The sequence below is a fragment of the Aquarana catesbeiana genome, linkage group LG10, assembly GCF_042186555.1.
Source record: "Aquarana catesbeiana isolate 2022-GZ linkage group LG10, ASM4218655v1, whole genome shotgun sequence".
Classification (NCBI taxonomy): Eukaryota; Metazoa; Chordata; class Amphibia; order Anura; family Ranidae; genus Aquarana; species Aquarana catesbeiana.
In genome coordinates, this window is record NC_133333.1 from 111,600,001 (window position 1) to 111,615,028 (window position 15,028).

At 46.3% G+C, this 15,028-nt stretch overlaps 2 protein-coding genes across 3 annotated transcripts in view; one reads left to right on the forward strand and one right to left on the reverse strand.

Annotated features, from left to right (window-relative positions):
• Positions 1 to 14,277, reverse strand: part of PIH1D2 (PIH1 domain containing 2) — a 53,457-nt gene extending 39,180 nt beyond the window's left edge. Inside the window, exon 1 of the mRNA XM_073602442.1 lies at positions 14,112 to 14,277. Coding sequence (XP_073458543.1) covers positions 14,112 to 14,247 — 136 coding nt within the window. The 5' untranslated portion in view covers positions 14,248 to 14,277. The remainder of the gene's footprint in view (positions 1 to 14,111) is intronic.
• The window catches only part of NKAPD1 (NKAP domain containing 1), a 50,788-nt gene continuing 50,016 nt past the window's right edge, over positions 14,257 to 15,028 (forward strand). The window contains exon 1 of one of the 2 annotated variants that reach the window (XM_073602443.1): positions 14,257 to 14,364. The gene's annotated coding sequence lies outside the window, so the exon portion shown is untranslated. The other variant, XM_073602444.1, reaches the window with a different exon arrangement.

Below are 15,028 nucleotides of genomic sequence, written 5' to 3' on the forward strand. Positions count from 1 at the left end.
CAAAAAATGGCCTGGTCAGGAAGTGGGTAAAACTTTCCGGGGCTGAAGTAGTTAAAGCAACTGTGTTGCTATATTAACCACTTCCATACTGGGCCATTGACAAATAACACTGGCAGGAACATCTCCTCCCCCCGGGTGAATATCATATGACTTCCTCCAGTTCTCACCACTCCTGCGGGCCCCCGGGGGCATGCAGTGCAGCGATCGAAGATGAGGCATGTCCCTCGGACACAACCCATCCCCCATCAGGGTAAAGAGCTAATGAAATTGGCTCTTTACCATGTGACCGGCTGTGTCCAATCACAGCTGGTCACAAATGCCAACAAACGGCTGTAGTGTTGTTTCTCCTTCTCAGTGTGTGAGGAGGAGATCTGGACGAAAAAAAGTGCAATACAGTGCCTGATCTACCCCCAAATAAAGAGGACCTGTCACCAGCCCCAGATTACCTGTCACCAGCCCATCAGAGTACCTGTCTCCAGCCCATTAGAGTATCCGAGTACCTGTCAAAAGCCCATCAGAGTAACTGTCACCAGCCCATCAGAGTACCTATCTCCAGCTCATCAGAGTACCCTGAGTACCTGTGACCAGTTCATCAGCGTACCCGAGTACCTGTCAAAAGCCCATCAGAGTACCTGTCACCAGCCCATCAGAGTACCCAAGTACCTGTCACCAGCACATCAGAGTACCTATATCCAGCTCATCAGAGTACCCTGAGTACCTGTCACCAGACCATCAGAGTACCCGAGTACCCGTCACCAGCCCATCAGAGTGCCCGAGTACCTATCACCAGGTCATCAGAGTACTTGTCACCAGCCCATCAGAGTACCCGAGTACCTATCTCCAGCTCATCAGAGTACCCGAGTACCTATCTCCAGCTCATCAGAGTACCCGAGTACCTGTCACCAGCCCATGCCTCATAGAATATATGTTGGGGTGTTTGCTTTTCAAAATGGGGACATTTTGTGGGTGTTTCTATTGTCCTGGTGCTCTAGGCCCTTCAAAAGTGTGATAGGTTGTCAGGAATCGAAATGTGTAATTTATGCTCCTAGAACGCCTGATGGTGCTCCCTGCATGTTGGGCCTCTGTATGTGGCCTTGCTGTGTAAAAGTCTCCCACATGTGGTATCCACATACTCAGAACGAGTAGCAGAATGTATTTTGGGGGGTCATTTTTGCTATGTACATGCTATGTGTTAGAACATTTTTATATATTGATAACTTTGTGTAAAAAAATTTATAACTTTGTGTATAAAAAAAAGTTTTCATTTTCTTTCCACGTTTTCCAAAAACTTTTGGAAAGAAATGACATGTTCAAAAGACTCATTATGCCTCAAAGAATATACCTTGGGGTGTTTGCTTTCCAAAATGGGGTCATTCTGTGGGTAATTCCACTGTCCTGGTGCTCAGGGACCTTCAAAACTGTGATAGGTAGGAATGAAATTTAGATGTGTAATTTATGCTCCTAGAATGCCTGATGGTTCTCGCTGCATGTTGGGCCTCTGTATGTGGCCAGGCTGTGTGGCCAGGCTGTGTAAAAGTCTCACACGTGGTATTGCCATAGGAGTAGCAGAATGTATTTTGGGGTGTAATTTGTGGTATGTATATGCTGTGCGAGAGAAATAACTTGTTATTATGACAATTTTGTGTATATAAAAAAAAAAAAAAAAGAAATTCTTAATTTTCCCAAGAATTGTGGGAAAACATTACAACTTCAAAAAACTCACCATGCCTCTTTCTAAATACACTGGACTGTCTACTTTCCAAAAAGGGGTCATTTGGGGGGTATTTGTACAAGAAATGAGATAGGCCATCAGTACATCAGGTGTGATCGATTTTTAATGATTTGCACCATAGCTTGTAGACTCTATAACTCTCACACAGACCAAATAATATACACTAATTTGGGTTATTTTTACCAAAGAGATATAGCAGTATAAATTTTGGTCCAAATTTAAGAACAAAAATTACTTATTTGCAAAATGTTAGAACAGAAACTTTAAAAAAAGTGTTTATATTCTTAAAATTTTCGCTATTTGTTTACTTATATCACAAAAAATAAAAAAACCCAGTGGTGATTAAATACCACCAAAAGAAAGCTCTATTTGTATGAAAAAATTATAAAAATTGTATTTGGGCACAGTGTAGCATGACTGAGTAATTGGCATTGAAAGCGTGAGAGCGCTGAAAGCTGAAAATTGGTCTGGGCAGGAAGGGGATGTAAGTGCCCAGTATTGAAGTGGTTAAAGAGACTCTGTAAAAAGACAAATAAAAAGCAGAAAAGTCATGTATTTTACTTGCAGTGTTTTTCCTATCTATAATTTATTTTTCATTCTCTTCCAATGTGCCATTGAACCTGCTACAAAATGGGACTTCTGCAAGAGAGTCAACTCCCTAGTTCAGCCCCCTTTCTTCTTACACGTCATAGACCTCTCTTCTCTTAATCGCGTCTAATTACTGTTTGTGCTGGCCCAGTTACCTCACCGCTACCCTCACCTCCTTACATATTTTATGTAGCAGCCAAAGGAGAAGCGAAGGGGGATTACTATAAGAATGTCACTTGAGTAACAGTATTACGTCTGCTTGAGCTGCTGTAATCACATTCAAGATGGTGACCCCCAGAAGCAGTATCAGAACTGTTGGATGTATACACAATGGAGGTTTTTACATGTAAATAATATGTCTAAAATACGTTAGCTGCACATACAGTATAGTCTTATAGGAAGATTGTAGTTAAAGTGGTTGTAAACCCTTATGCCCCGTACACACGGTCGGACTTTGTTCGGACATGAGGACAACTAAATCCTAGGATTTTTTCCGACGGATGTTGGCTCAAACTTGTCTTGCATACACACGGTCACACAAAGTTGTTGGAAAATCCAATCGTTCTAAACGCGATGACGTAAAACACGTACGTCGGGACTATAAACGGGGCAGTGGCCAATAGCTTTCATCTCTTTATTTATTCTGAGCATGCGTGGCACTTTGTCCGTTGGATTTGTGTACACACGATCGGAATTTCCGAAAACGGATTTTGACAACGGATTTAAGATAAGGCTTACCTGTAGGTACTGCACGGTTTAGGAGAAATTTACCATATACGCTTGTGCCAACGTCATGGGCGCATGTGCTACTAAAGAAAGGGCATGATCGTGCCGTCTCTATAGGGCCCATGCCGTAACCGTCGGCTCCCACGCGCATGCGACTCCGGCCAGTCACAGAGCCGGAGTCCATGGCCCCGGAAGGAAGGGGGGTAAAGATGGATGCACCCACCAGCTGGGACATCGCGGGTTTCGTTTGCAGGTAAGTGCAACATAATGGGCTAGTATGCGATGCAGGGGAATAAAGAGGAAGTAAAACCCATCAGGGTTTACTTCCTCTTTAAGAATAGCCTGATCATAGTGTCTCTTTTAGCATGCCAAAGCAGGTTATACCTGTAGAAGAATGTTTATGAGAAATGATCCCCCATAGTCTAATGTTTTGGACCAAGGTGGTGCTGTGGACGTAGCCTATCCTGAGTGCAGCAAGGTATTTTGATACAGTTCCACATAATGATCTAATAAAAATGTCGTACAAGGACTTAACCCTTGGGTAGTTCAGTGGATATGCAGTTGGCTGAAGGATAGACACCAGAGTGTGGTTGTAATTAGGGTTCAGTCGGAAAAGAGACCAGTCACTAGTGTGTGTTTGGTGTTTTTTGTTGGTTGAACTGGATGGACTTGTGTCTTTTTTCAACCAGATTAAAGTGGAACTTTACCAATAACAACTTGATAAAAAAATTATGATTTTTATCAAGGAACATACATTCCACAGTAATAATTATGCTACCAAAATGAGTGTGTGCTGTAAATTGCCTCCAGCATTGCTCCTGCTTCTTCCTGCTGGAGGCTGCCATTTTGCTGAAGCCCAGAGCCCAGAGTAAATCATTTTAAAAGTACAGTAAAGAAGAAAAAGAGCGCACCAGCCTAGTGCATTATCCTTGACAGATTTATTAATTAAAAACAAGATAAAAACTACTCACAAAGGTCGAAGAAAAAAATCGCATAGTATATGGCACAGAGGCAAATAATCCAGTGGTAGCATTTGCCTCTGTGCAATATACTATGCGATTTTTTCTTCGACCATTGTGAGTAGTTTTTATCTTGTTTTTAATTAATAAATCTGTCAAGGATAATGCACTAGGCTGGTGCGCTCTTTTTCTTCTTTTCATTTAACACCAGGACAATCCCATCCTTGAGAGCAGCAAGGCCGAAATCCATAGTCCTTCTTGAACCCTTGGGACTTTCTAGCCAATACACCTGTGCGCAAGAGTATTTTTGCTTCTTTTTATAAAAGTACAGTAAAACCTTGGTTTGAGAGTAACTTGGTTTGAGAGCGTTTTGCAAGATAAGCTAAATTTTTTTTATAAATTTTGACTTGATCTACAAGTAGCATCATGTCACAACTGAGTATAAAAGAGAAGACAGGCACCTCTAAGTGTAGCGTCATGGTTACATTTAATGAAGGTACAACATTTACCAACTCACATGGTTGATGATTAAGAGAGGCACATCTGGGGGGCGTGTCCAAGATGGCGACCGGAGCGGACGTGCAGTGAGATAGCTCCGCTTTCCTCCCGGCCTAAAATCCTGTTTCCCTGCAGACTGTTGCCTCCGAACGCTCCCAAAAAGCTGCAATTCACAGCGGAGGAAGGTAGGACACAGGGGGTGAGGCTAATTTGCACCCCACGGACCCCACAGCGAACACCTGGGCCCCGCTGCAGCCGCGCCTGTTGGTAGGCCTGAAATCCTACTCCCGGTCTAAAGCCCTGTTTCCCTGCAGACCGCTGACTCAGAAAGTTCCTAAAAAGCAGCAATCCACAGCGGAGGAAGGTAGGACATAGAGGGAGAGACTAATCTACACCCCACGAACCCCACAGCGGTCACCTGGGTCCCGCTGCAGCTTCACCTCTCTGTAGGCCTAAAACCCTGCTACACTAAATCCCTATACGTGGCCCCCCAAGCTGAAAGCAGGAGAGAAGGGAGGTATGACCAGAGGGAAGGCAGCTATATCAGCCCGCAACTCCCAAAAAAGTGCCCCGAATACCCCCGCGCGGACCCCACGCCCCGCCAAAGGCTCCAAGATGGCGACGCAGTCTGAGGACATGGAGCAGGCAGGAAAGGGAACGGGAGCAATCTAACTTTGAGGCCCTTATGCAGGCTATTACCAACTGCCAGTCAACCCTCACAGGGAAAATTGAGCAAATGCAGCTAGATATTAGCCTCATACGGCGAGACATGGACACATTCAGAACCCGCCTTACTGAGGCTGAACGCCGTGTGGGAGACGCGGAAGATGTGTTGCAAGACCATACAGTCTCGCTCTGCACGCTGCAGACAAAAATTAAATCCCTTGAAACCCGTGCAGAAGATGCCGAAAATAGAAATAGGAGGAACAACCTCCGTATAGTGGGTCTCCCGGAGGGGGCTGAGGGTACTGATCCCACGTCATTCACGGAAAACCTCCTGCGTGAATTGCTACCCCAAGCGGCATTTTCGGGTGTCTTTGTGGTGGAGAGGGCACATAGAATGCCTGCTGCCCGGGGGCCCCCGGGAGCTCCTCCACGCACATTCATCCTGAAATTATTGAACTTTAGAGATCGGGACCTTGTTCTCCGTGAATCAAGGAAGGTTGAGCAGCTGAGATATGAGGGGGCTAAGTTAATGATCTTCCCGGATTTTTCAGCTGATACTCAAAAGCAACGACGTTCATTTGATCAAGTCAAACTGAACCTACGCAACAAGAAAATAAAGTATAGTATGCTGTTCCCGGCGAGGCTCAGGGTCCAGGATGGAGAGAGGGTGCGTTTCTTTACTTCCCCTGAAGAAGCGTCGCAATGGCTGGAAACCATTCAGAGACACTGATGAGTTGCTTCAGGCACAAGATTAAAAAAGTGCGGATACAGAAGATATGAGATAGAACATCTCTAATGCTCGTTTTCAACAAGCAACCCCTCTGATTGTACCAATCTAGAGGTTTAAAGAAGAAAACAGGTTCAAGTTATGTGCCCCCAGAGGACTGTGTTTATTTCTCCGGGTGAAGTTAATTCTTTTATTCTGCAGGGAACGGTTTTCCTTCATCAGCAAGGGGAGGCTTACTGTGTGTACTGTAACGCTCGGACCCCTTCTTGTTCATTTCCCCAATTGGCAATTGCCATGAAGGTTTCTGGGAATGAGGCACGCCGAAGTTTGGGGGGTGGTGCGGGGTGGGGGAGGGGGGGATGGATGGGGAGCACAAGTTTTTGCTCCGAGTTGGGACTTTTGATATTTTTTTCTTTTGCTTTCCTTTTTTGCTGCTACATATGCTCAACATGCTGTGTTACTGTATATAGTATAGTAGGACAGGGCTGTTTGAATCTCTGTCCACCAGGTGGCGTGAGAGGTCAAATATCTAATTTTCAGGGTAACAAATGTATGCTATTTTTGCTCTTATTTTTCCTCCTTAGATTTAAGTGACCCCGACGGGGGTTGGCTACCAACCTGGCTTCCTATTTTTAACACTGAATCAATGCCACCACTGACAGTGCTGTCGTGGAATGTTAGAGGGCTGAATACCAAAATCAAGAGATCTCTGGTTTTTAATTTCTTGAAAAAATACAACCCGCATATATGTGTGTTACAGGAGACTCACCTGGTGGGGGGCAGGACGCTGGCACTACGGAAACCATGGGTCGGTAAATATTATCACTCGACTTACTCCTCGTACTCCCGGGGTGTCGGTGTCCTGGTCCACAAGTCGGTGGGGTTTACACTACTAGATCTCCATCTGGACCCAGATGGAAGATATGTGGCTATACATGCAATGTGTGATAGAATAGAATTACTCATAATAGGTATATACATCCCCCCCCAGCCACGGTGGAGATCCTTAAGAAAATTACCCCAATAATAGCTCAGTACCCTTCAGCTGGGGTACTTATGGCTGGAGATTTTAACATGACCCCAAGCCCAGACCTGGATAGGATGGGTGCGGGACCATCAGGGGTGACCCCCTTGACACAGTGGGCTGACAATTACGGATTTACAGATATCTGGAGGATGAGGCATCCGGGTGAGAGGCAGTACACATGCCACTCTGCGGCGCATGCATCATTCTCTAGAATTGATCTGATGTACTCCTCTGACTCTCTCCTCCCCAGAATACTTGAGGTGGATATCCTGCCGCGGGGTATTTCAGACCACGCTCCCCTCCTATTAAAATTACAGACAGACTCCCCTATGGGCAACGCCCTTTGGCGACTCTCGGGGCTCTGGATTACGGATGAGAGGGTGGTCCCCCTGGTGGAGGGCGAGTTGGGGGTTTATTGGACGATCAATGAGGGCACGGTCCCTCCCCCTACGCTTTGGGATGCCTTTAAGGCCTATACTAGGGGCCAATATAAAACGGCAATTGGGAGGGTCAGGAAGGATACCCGGTTGGCATTAGAGGAAGCTGAGAGAAAGGTACTCCTTTTAGAAAATGAATATGTGCACACTAGAGACGTATTAATATATGATGCTATGCAGTCTTTGCATAGAGAAATATCTCTTTTGCGAATTGAGACCACTAAGAAACAGTTGCTGGCTCAGTCGCAAAGGATCTTCGAGCAGGGAGAGAAGACAGGTAGAATGCTAGCTTGGTTGGCCAAGGAACGTTCCTCTTACCTACACATAGCCCAAGTCAAGGATGACAAGGGCGTGATCCACTCGGACCCCAGGGATATAAATGGGCAATTTACACAATACTATCAACAGCTGTACACCTCTAGGGCCACCTCTACTGAGGAAGATATGTGTGAATTCTTAGATCAGATTGATTTCCCTCAACTAACTACAGAGGCCAGAAACACATTAGAGGAACCAATTACTCTTAAAGAGGTCCAAATAGCAGTGGCATCTCTGCAGTCAGCAAAAACTCCAGGCCCTGACGGCCTGCCTGCTGAATTCTATAAGGCAAACAAGGAACTCCTCATCCCTATATTCCACAGACTGCTCCTCACAATGCTAAAAGAAGGCTCCCTCCCTCCCTCAATGTCAGAGGCTGTGATTGTAGTTATACCTAAACCCAACAAAGACCCCACATCGTGCTCATCGTATCGTCCCATCTCACTTTTAAATGTGGATGCCAAAATAACTACCAAAATCCTAGCAAATAGACTCAACTCGGTTATTCTATCTATTATAAATGGCGACCAGACAGGCTTTATGCCAGGTAAAGGCACGGACATAAACCTACATAGATTGTACACTAATATTTCATACGCAGAGAGGTCCCAGTCCTCGGGAGTGGTGGCCTCTCTAGATGCCGAGAAGGCCTTCGACTCGGTAGAATGGAGGTTCTTGTGGAAGGTGTTACAGCGATTCAATTTTGGCCCCCGGTTCATCTCATGGATAAAACTGCTTTATACGAACCCCACAGCAAGAGTCCGAACGAATGGACTACTCTCTCCCCCGTTCTCTTTGGAGAGAGGGACCAGACAGGGATGCCCATTGTCCCCGGGTCTGTTTGCTCTAGCCATTGAACCTTTGGCTATTTTGCTTAGAATGTCCCCGGAGGTAGGGGGAATAAAAGTTGGTCCGCTGAATGAGAAGCTTTCATTATATGCTGATGATGCGTTGCTGTACCTTCCAGATGCATCGGCATCGCTGTCAGCAGCCCTTGAAATCATTAACCATTATGGATCCTTCTCAGGTATTCGGATTAACTGGACTAAATCCATCATATTCTCATTGTCTCCGACATTGCCGGATGTTGACCCTGCAAACCCTTTGGTTTTGGTCTCTAGGTTTAAATACTTGGGGATTGAGATTCAGAGAGAGCCACACAGGTACTTAATAGACAATGTATACCCAATCTTACACCAACTTACTGCTCGCTGTCAGGCCTGGAGGTCCCTCCCCTTGTCACCAGTAGGTAGGGTTAATCTTTTAAAAATGACGTTCCTCCCCAAATTTTTATACGTATTCCGCAACACCCCAGTCCCTATCCCCAAATCCTTCTTTGATAAGCTGGACCAGGTTGTTAGCTCATTTGTATGGGGGGGATCTGCCCCTAGAGTAGCACGAACCACCCTTCAACTCCCGTTAGCGCTGGGAGGCCTGGCGCTCCCTTGTTTTAGAAAATACTATTGGGCTGCAGTAGTAGTTACTGTCCGTTGGTGGTTCTCCCAACCGAAATCTAACCCCTCACTTAACCTTGAGGCAGCAATAATGGGGTCATACTCAGCTCTAAACAATCTGGTCTTTAGAGGGGTCAAAACACATAAGGATATGCCAACCCCGATGCGAACGACAGTCGCAGTATGGGAACAGATGTCAAAAAAGATTGCAGGACCTAATACTATCTCTCCATACACACCGCTGTGGGGCAACCCTAAATTAAAACATCTCCAGACAGTCCCAGATCCAGCTCTATGGGCGGGATATGGAATTAAAACAATGCAGCAAGTATGGTCTGGGGATGGAGTTATCCCGTATGACACTCTTAAAAATAACTTCCAGCTCCCCTCCAAAATGTTCTTTCGCTATCTACAACTGCGACATGCAGTGCGGGCCCAATATCCAGGCGGCGTTGCTTTGCGGTCGCATGGGGTGGAGAAGCTTCTCATTTCTAAACACTTAGATCGAACTTTATCCTCCTTATACAATCAAATTCTCACTGAGGAGCAGACTGGAGAAATGGGACTGTACGAAAAATGGAAGAGGGACGTTCCAGACCTGACGCCAGATGATTGGGAGGAAGGTCTGCAGCAATATATTCCCCTTATGATCTCGGCAAGGGATAGATTCATCCAGCTCAAATTTATTCATAGAGTATATTATACGCCACAGAGAATGGCTAGAATATACCCGACACAAACGGACCGATGCCCGAAATGTACGAGGGAGATGGGTACGTTTATCCATGTAGTCTGGGAATCCCCGCTTATACAAAAATTCTGGACAGAGATGGTTGAAGTGATTAACACAGTAGGTAATCTAAATATACAAAGAAGTCCGATTATTCTACTCCTCGGGGTTTGTGACAATGTTATACCTAGTGTGCACAAAAGACTGTTTGTATTCTATGCCTCATTCTATGCCAGGAAAGCTATTCTCCTCAGGTGGAAACAACCCGACCCCCCCACGGTAACCCAATGGAAGGATATGATAAATTCCATTTTACCGCTTTATAAAATCACGTACATCAACCGTAAATGCCCCAAAAAGTTCTCCAAGATCTGGGGAGCCTGGACCAAACAGTAGCAAGGCTCAGTAGTGATCCGCCAAACATAGGCTGGTCGCCTTTTTGGTGCCCCCCCCCCTCCCTCCTTTGGCCTTTTCCCCCCCCGCCCCCCCCTCCCCCCTAACCCCTTCCTTTCCCGTTCCCCTTCCCTTTCTCTCCTCTCCCCGCCCTCCCTCCTCCCCCCCCCTTATCGGAAGACCTATTAGTATTTAATGAGGGAATAATATGACAAGTAGCTAACATAAAGATTGCCTGCAGATGTTTAAACTATTGTAGAGGTAAATATGGATAAATCTGTATAATTAACGATACACAAATCCTTCCCTCCAGTTAGGAGGACGCACAAAGCAATAATAGCAACGTAAGCTGTATAGTATGATTTCAGATTGTATGAGTAGGAAATATGCAATTATTTATATATGTATATTTGGAAATATGTAGCAACATTATGTTCTGTATAAATATGTTTGTATGATGAATCATCTCCGGCTGGAGACAAATAAAAACTTTTCTGTTAAAAAAAAAAAAAAAAAAGAGAGGCACATCTAAGTATGCAGGCATCCAGGGTAAAGCTGTCCACATAGACCGTCCTCCATACAGCCATAAATGTCATCCTTTCCACAAGCTCTTCAAGCCTCGCTTTCAGAGCGCTCTACTGCAGGGTAGTCTTCCCGGTCACGATTGCAGATTGACAGCGGTGAGAGGATGTCTGCATACTTAGATGTGTCTGTTTTAATCATCAACCATGTGAATTGCTAAATGTTGTACCTTCATTAAATGTAACCATATTGCTACACTTAAATGTGCCTCTGTTCTCTTTTATACTCTGTAAATCCTGCTGGATTTTGATTCTAATCCTCTTTGTGGATGGAAATTTTGTGGTTACACAACCTGGTCACATTGCTATGATCCTTTTATATGGACTATAAACTGAAGGACTTATGAATAAATAGTTGTGGAACAAATCATCTGAGTCTCCATTATTTCTTATGGGGAAATTCAATATGATATACAAGTGCTTTGAATTAAAAGCATGTTTCCGGAACAAATTATGCTCGCAATTTAAGGTTTTACTGTAAATCAATTTAACAGTTTTAAAAAACTGTTCCTGGAATGCGGGTTTTGCTAACTGTCACATTTTCTTGTGTCCTCGACCAAACTGTCAACCATTAAATGCCTGGAGTCATAACTGATCACATGTGCAGCACCATGGCAGTTGCAGATCAAACAGAAGCAGCTTCCTTGGCTGTAAATGATAGAAGGGTTTAATTCCACTTTAAGGGTGTCAGCAGATCAGCCTCTACAAATTTGGCAATGCCTAAGAATGGAAAGCAAATGAGTATGTGCAGAGCAGAGAGAGACAGTGTATTCATGGATATTAAACAGTATAGACAATTATTTTTAATGTTTTATAATGATATACCTGCAAAAGGGGCCAACCTGAAGTCATCTAGCAGGACTTAATTTTCTGCCTAAAGTTCCACTTTAACTATGTAACTAATGGTGTATACCAAGACTATGTACTAGGCCCTGTTTTATTTAATCTCTATGTAAGTGATATAAGTCAAGGTTTGTTGGGCAAGGTATGTCTTTTTACTGATGACACAAAGGTGTGTAATATGGTTGTTTTCCCTGGAGGTGTTTGTAAAATGGAACATGATTTGGCATTGCTGAAAGGTTGGTCAAAGCAGCGGAGACTGTTTCTAAATGTAACATTTACAAAAGAAGAACCCCTTGTACAAGTACAACATTGCAGGGATGTTGTTAGCCAGCACTACAGAGGAAAAAGTTTTCTGGGTACTTATTTCAGATGATTGCAAAAGAGCAGTGTGACCAGGCAGCGGGAAAAGCGAACAGAATTCTAGAATGCATCACTAGAGGGTTCACCGGCAGGAGGAAGAAGGAGGAGTGTGCCAGTGTGCCCATCAATGCAGCCTCATGCTATTAACAATCACCACCTGCCTCCCCATGACTTAAGACTCCCCTCCTGCCTCCCCAGTCAGTGTCCACCATGCTTGCTCCCTGTCATGACTTTACAACAACAACACACTGAGTCTGAGCCACTGACTGTCTGACCCGCCTGGCCGGCAGCAGTTTTTCTTGGTCGTGCCGAGTGAGACTCAGAGAGGCTGTGCGTGTTCCACTCCAGCGTGTGGTGGCCACGGAAAGAAAAGGGAAGTAACACAAACACGTGATGCAATGATGCTTATAGCACCACCATACGCCCTGCGGGCCGCCAACAAACATGGACGAATTCCACAGTGGGAGTGCGCACGACGCATCGCTCTGTGCCCAGATGATGCTAAGAGTTGGCCAGTAAAGCTTCTGGATCTTGACCATGTGATGTGGGAAACGTCCCATAGACACATAGTGTGCAGCGCCAGCACACTCTTAAAAGAACCAATTTTTATTTATTTATTTTCTTGGGGGGGAGGCGGCTCTGCGACCCCTATTGACGGGCAGCCACTGGTTCTTTTTCCCCTATATAGATCTTTATATCACTAGAGGTATCACCAGCAAGAGGAAGGAGGTCCTGATTCCTCTAAATAGATCTTTATATCACTTGAGGGGTCACCAGTAGAAGAAAGGAGGTCCTGATTTCTCTATATAGATCTTTATATCACTAGAGGGGTGACCAGCAGGAAGAAGGAGGTTCTGATTCCCCTATATAGATCTTTATATCAATAGAGGGGTTACCAGCAGGAGGAACGAGATTCTGATCAGTGGCGGCTGGTGCTCAAAATTTTGAACTGAAACAAACTGAAAAATTCTGAAAAAAAGCATCAATTGCAGCTTCACTGTGCCTGTCAAATGCAGCCCCACTGTGCCCATGACTTGCAGCCTCATTGTGCCCATCAATGCAGCTTCACTGTGCCCATGTACCAGTGCGCCCATCAATGCAGCCTCACTGTGCCAGCATGCCCATCAACGCAGCCTCACTGTGCTAGTGTACCCATCAATGCAGCCTCAGTGTGCCCATCAATGCAGCCTCAGTGTGCCAGTGTACCCATCAATGCAGCCTCAGTGTGCCCATCAATGCAGTCTCAGTGTAGCCATCAATGCAGCCTCAGTGTGCCCATCAATGCAGCCTCACTGTGCCCATCAATGCAGCCTCACTGTGCCAGTGTACCCATAAATGCAGCCTCAGTGTACCCATCAATGCAGCCTCAGTGTGCCCATCAATGCAGCCTCAGTGTGCCCATCAATGCAGCCTCACTCTGCCCATCAATGCAGCCTCACTGTGCCCATCAATGCAGCCTCAGTGTGCCCATCAATGCAGCCTCAGTGTGCCCATCAATGCAGCCTCAGTGTGCCCATCAATGCAGCCTCTCTGTGCCCATCAATGCAGCCTTAGTGTGCTTAAAGCACCGCCCTAAGTCCTGCGGGCCGCCAACAAATGGAGACGAATTCCACAGTGGGAGTGCTCAAGGCGCATCACTCTGCGCCCCGATGATGCTTTAAGGGTTGGCCAGTAAAGCTTCTGGATCTTGACCATGTGATGTGGGAACGTCATGCCTCCCATAGACACATAGTGTCCGATGCCCGCACACACTTTAAGGAACCAAATTTTTTTTTTTGGGGGGGCGGCGCCCCCTATTGACGGCCACCACTGGTTCTTATTCCCTTCTCACCAGCAAGAGGAAAGAGGTCCTGATTTCTCTCTTAATGAGACCTGATTTACAATACTGTGTTCTGGAGACCTCACTTACAAAAGATGATAATAAGATAGAAGGAATCCAGAGACCGGTAACAAAAATGGAGAAAGGTCGGGAAGTACAGACTTTCAGAGGAGATCCATGGTTGGTGACACCTCTATAACAGCCAGGCTGGATGGAATGAATTCTAGATTTGGTGACAACTGGAAATACTGACCTCTCCTCCGGGGACTGTTCCTCCTCACACTGTCTATAGAAATAATAAGAAGCAGACCGGAGGGATACACGTGTTCTGTACACACTATACAGTCTATTCGCCTTCTCCAATACAACGCGGTTGCCGTGGCAACCATCACACGGTGCAGCACTGAAATACTTCCCCCTCATCTTCACACAGACGTTCCGCCCAAGTCAGGGAGGCTCTGTACATGTATTTCCGGCAAGAAGGGGAAGCGGCGACACTGTGGAAGGTAAGTTTGGCCTGGTTGGAGGGGAAGAGAGGAGCCTGTCATAGGCTGGGACATCCGCGGACAGAGGTGGATGGATGGAGGTTCACAGAGCACCGAGCTATGAGGGAGGTTGGAGGTGTACAATGGGTTATGAAGGGACCATTCAGTGTATGTGAGAGGTGTCAGAGCAGGACAGGGGAGCAGTACTGATAATACACAGGCCTCAGCTGGGCCACATTTATATTGTATGCAACCCAGGGCTGGGACTACCAGCTATTACCATGGGGTCGCAGTCCAGTAGCACCAGACCTTGCCACGGGGGGTGGTCGCAGTCCAGTAGCACCAGACCTTGCCACGGGGGCTGGTCGCAGCCCAGTAGCACCAGACCTTGCCACGGGGGCTGGTCGCAGCCCAGTAGCACCAGACCTTGCCACGGGGGCTGGTCGCAGCCCAGTAGCACCAGACCTTGCCACGGGGGCTGGTCGCAGCCCAGTAGCACCAGACCTTGCCACGGGGGCTGGTCGCAGCCCAGTAGCACCAGACCTTGCCACGGGGGCTGGTCGCAGCCCAGTAGCACCAGACCTTGCCACGGGGGCTGGTCGCAGCCCAGTAGCACCAGACCTTGCCACGGGGGCTGGTCGCAGCCCAGTAGCACCAGACCTTGCCACGGGGGCTGGTCGCAGCC